Source organism: Propithecus coquereli, unplaced genomic scaffold, assembly GCF_000956105.1.
Source record: "Propithecus coquereli isolate 6110/MARCELLA unplaced genomic scaffold, Pcoq_1.0 Scaffold143, whole genome shotgun sequence".
Lineage (NCBI taxonomy): Eukaryota > Metazoa > Chordata > Mammalia > Primates > Indriidae > Propithecus > Propithecus coquereli.
In genome coordinates this window covers 3,163,934-3,165,831 of record NW_012138636.1, presented here as the reverse complement: position 1 = coordinate 3,165,831, position 1,898 = coordinate 3,163,934, and the positions used below count along the sequence as shown (strand labels likewise).

The window sequence follows — 1,898 nt, the reverse complement described above, 5'->3', positions numbered from 1 at the left end:
CAAGGAACCACTCAGCAGGGATTCCAAGGAACCTAAATCATGCGGCTTAATCTTCATTCCCAAATGTCACCTTTCTGCAGTCAGAGAACGGCAAAGAAGAAAAATTGTGCCTTGCTTTCTTTTTAAAGAAAACAGGAGTGTGGCTTATACCATGGAAAAATTTATGTTTGCTTATAAAGGAAGGCACACAAAAAAATCAGAATAGCTATGCTATGATGGTGGGATTAAATGTACCTTTTCTTTGTTTAAAATTTCTTCTTTATAATACATTTTCATAACAGTAAGTGTGAATCAATACAGGAAAACAAGTGATCTTCATAATCGAAGTGATATAAATGAGACAACTTCATTCATTCAGCATCCATTTCCTAAACACCGGGTAAGGTGTCAATCCCTCTTACCAGGAACACAAAAGGTTTCCAAGAGATTCATGTTCTAATGCAATAAACACGAAAACAGATAAATTCTAATACCATGTAAGTGTTTGCACTAATGTCCACACTCTGTGAACAAAATCCAGCTCAAACTAATTAAAGCAACGAAGGAGAATTCACTAGAAAGATATTGGGGTAGCTCACAAAAACCCAAAGAAGAGCTACAGGAATAAGGACTGCATCCTTTCGCGTCCTCCGCCAGAAGAGAAGAGAAAAAACTCTTCTCCCAGCCTCGATCTGAAAATTCCTGACAGATTCGTCTCACTGGCCTGGCCTGAGTTACCTGCCAGCAGCCTGGACCAACCTGTGTGGCCAAAAGGGGCAAGGATCTTATCAGGAAAGGGGGGGGGTAGGGCACAATCAGCCCACGGCGGGAAAGCCTCCTTACAATACCAACAAAAGGGGATCAAAACAAGTTATGAACACTATCCAACGGGAGTATAAAGAAGGCTATTAAGCTAATTAAGGAGCTTAAAAGATGTACAGAGCATGTCAGATGGAAAAGTGGAGAAAAGCATTCCAGCCAAAGGACGGTGAGTTAGGTGTTTTTTATCCTGTAGGTAGCAGGGATTTTTTAGGAGAGGAAGGGGGAGAGATTTTTAGGGAATAACATACGTGATCTGTTCTGTTTATTTTTTTTTTTAAAGAAAGACAACAGGGGCACATGGAACCTGGTCTGGAGCAGAGACTGATGACAAGAAAATTGGTTGGAAGGTTGTTGGAAAAGTCAAGCTGATAGGTTACGAAAGGGCCTGAAACAAGGGCAGGAAGAAGAAAACTAAAAGAGCCTTCAGCTCAAACTTGGCTGAAAATTTCTTTTTCTCTTTTTACACCATACACAGCCACAATAACAAGTCCTAGACTGCGGTATTATATTATCCAACCAATTACAGTAAGTTGCAAAATGGAGACTAAATTTAAGACATTTTAAAAGACAAAACAAACATTTTCTACCAAATGATCTTTCCAAGCAGAGACACTTAATATAAAGAAATATCCATTGCACTACATAAGGGTTCAAAGCAGCAAAGCTATTTTAACTTCTGTGCTTAAACCAAATAATCACCCATTATCAGCATTCTAAATAGGTTTCTTAGCAATCCAAAGTATTTCTCCCAAGAGCATTTCATCTTTTCAGTTCCCTTCTAGTGTTCTGAATTCTTGGCTTAGCTGCCAGCTATAAATAGGACATTTAGTGATTTGTTTCAACTATGTCCCTCCCTCCCCCCTCTCTCCAACAGGGACACACACACACACACACACACACCCCAAATTTGAAAAGCACACATTTTCTAAATTCTTTAATCTCCTCTAAGGTATTACTTATTTTATAAGGATCAATTTTAGATGACATAAATGATTACCTACCTGCATATTCATAGAACCATTCTAAGCACCTCTTACTTGAAAAGGCTTCTTCTTCAGTCTTTATTCTAGTTGAATCATATTTTCTATACATGCTAG

General features: G+C 38.6%; 1 protein-coding gene across 1 annotated transcript in view; it reads right to left on the bottom strand.

The window, feature by feature from the left end:
- Positions 1 to 1,898, bottom strand: part of DCUN1D4 (DCN1, defective in cullin neddylation 1, domain containing 4) — an 81,558-nt gene that overhangs the window by 31,068 nt on the left and 48,592 nt on the right. The window contains 1 exon segment of the mRNA XM_012639901.1: positions 1,799 to 1,894. Within this exon segment, the coding sequence (XP_012495355.1) occupies positions 1,799 to 1,894 (96 nt within the window).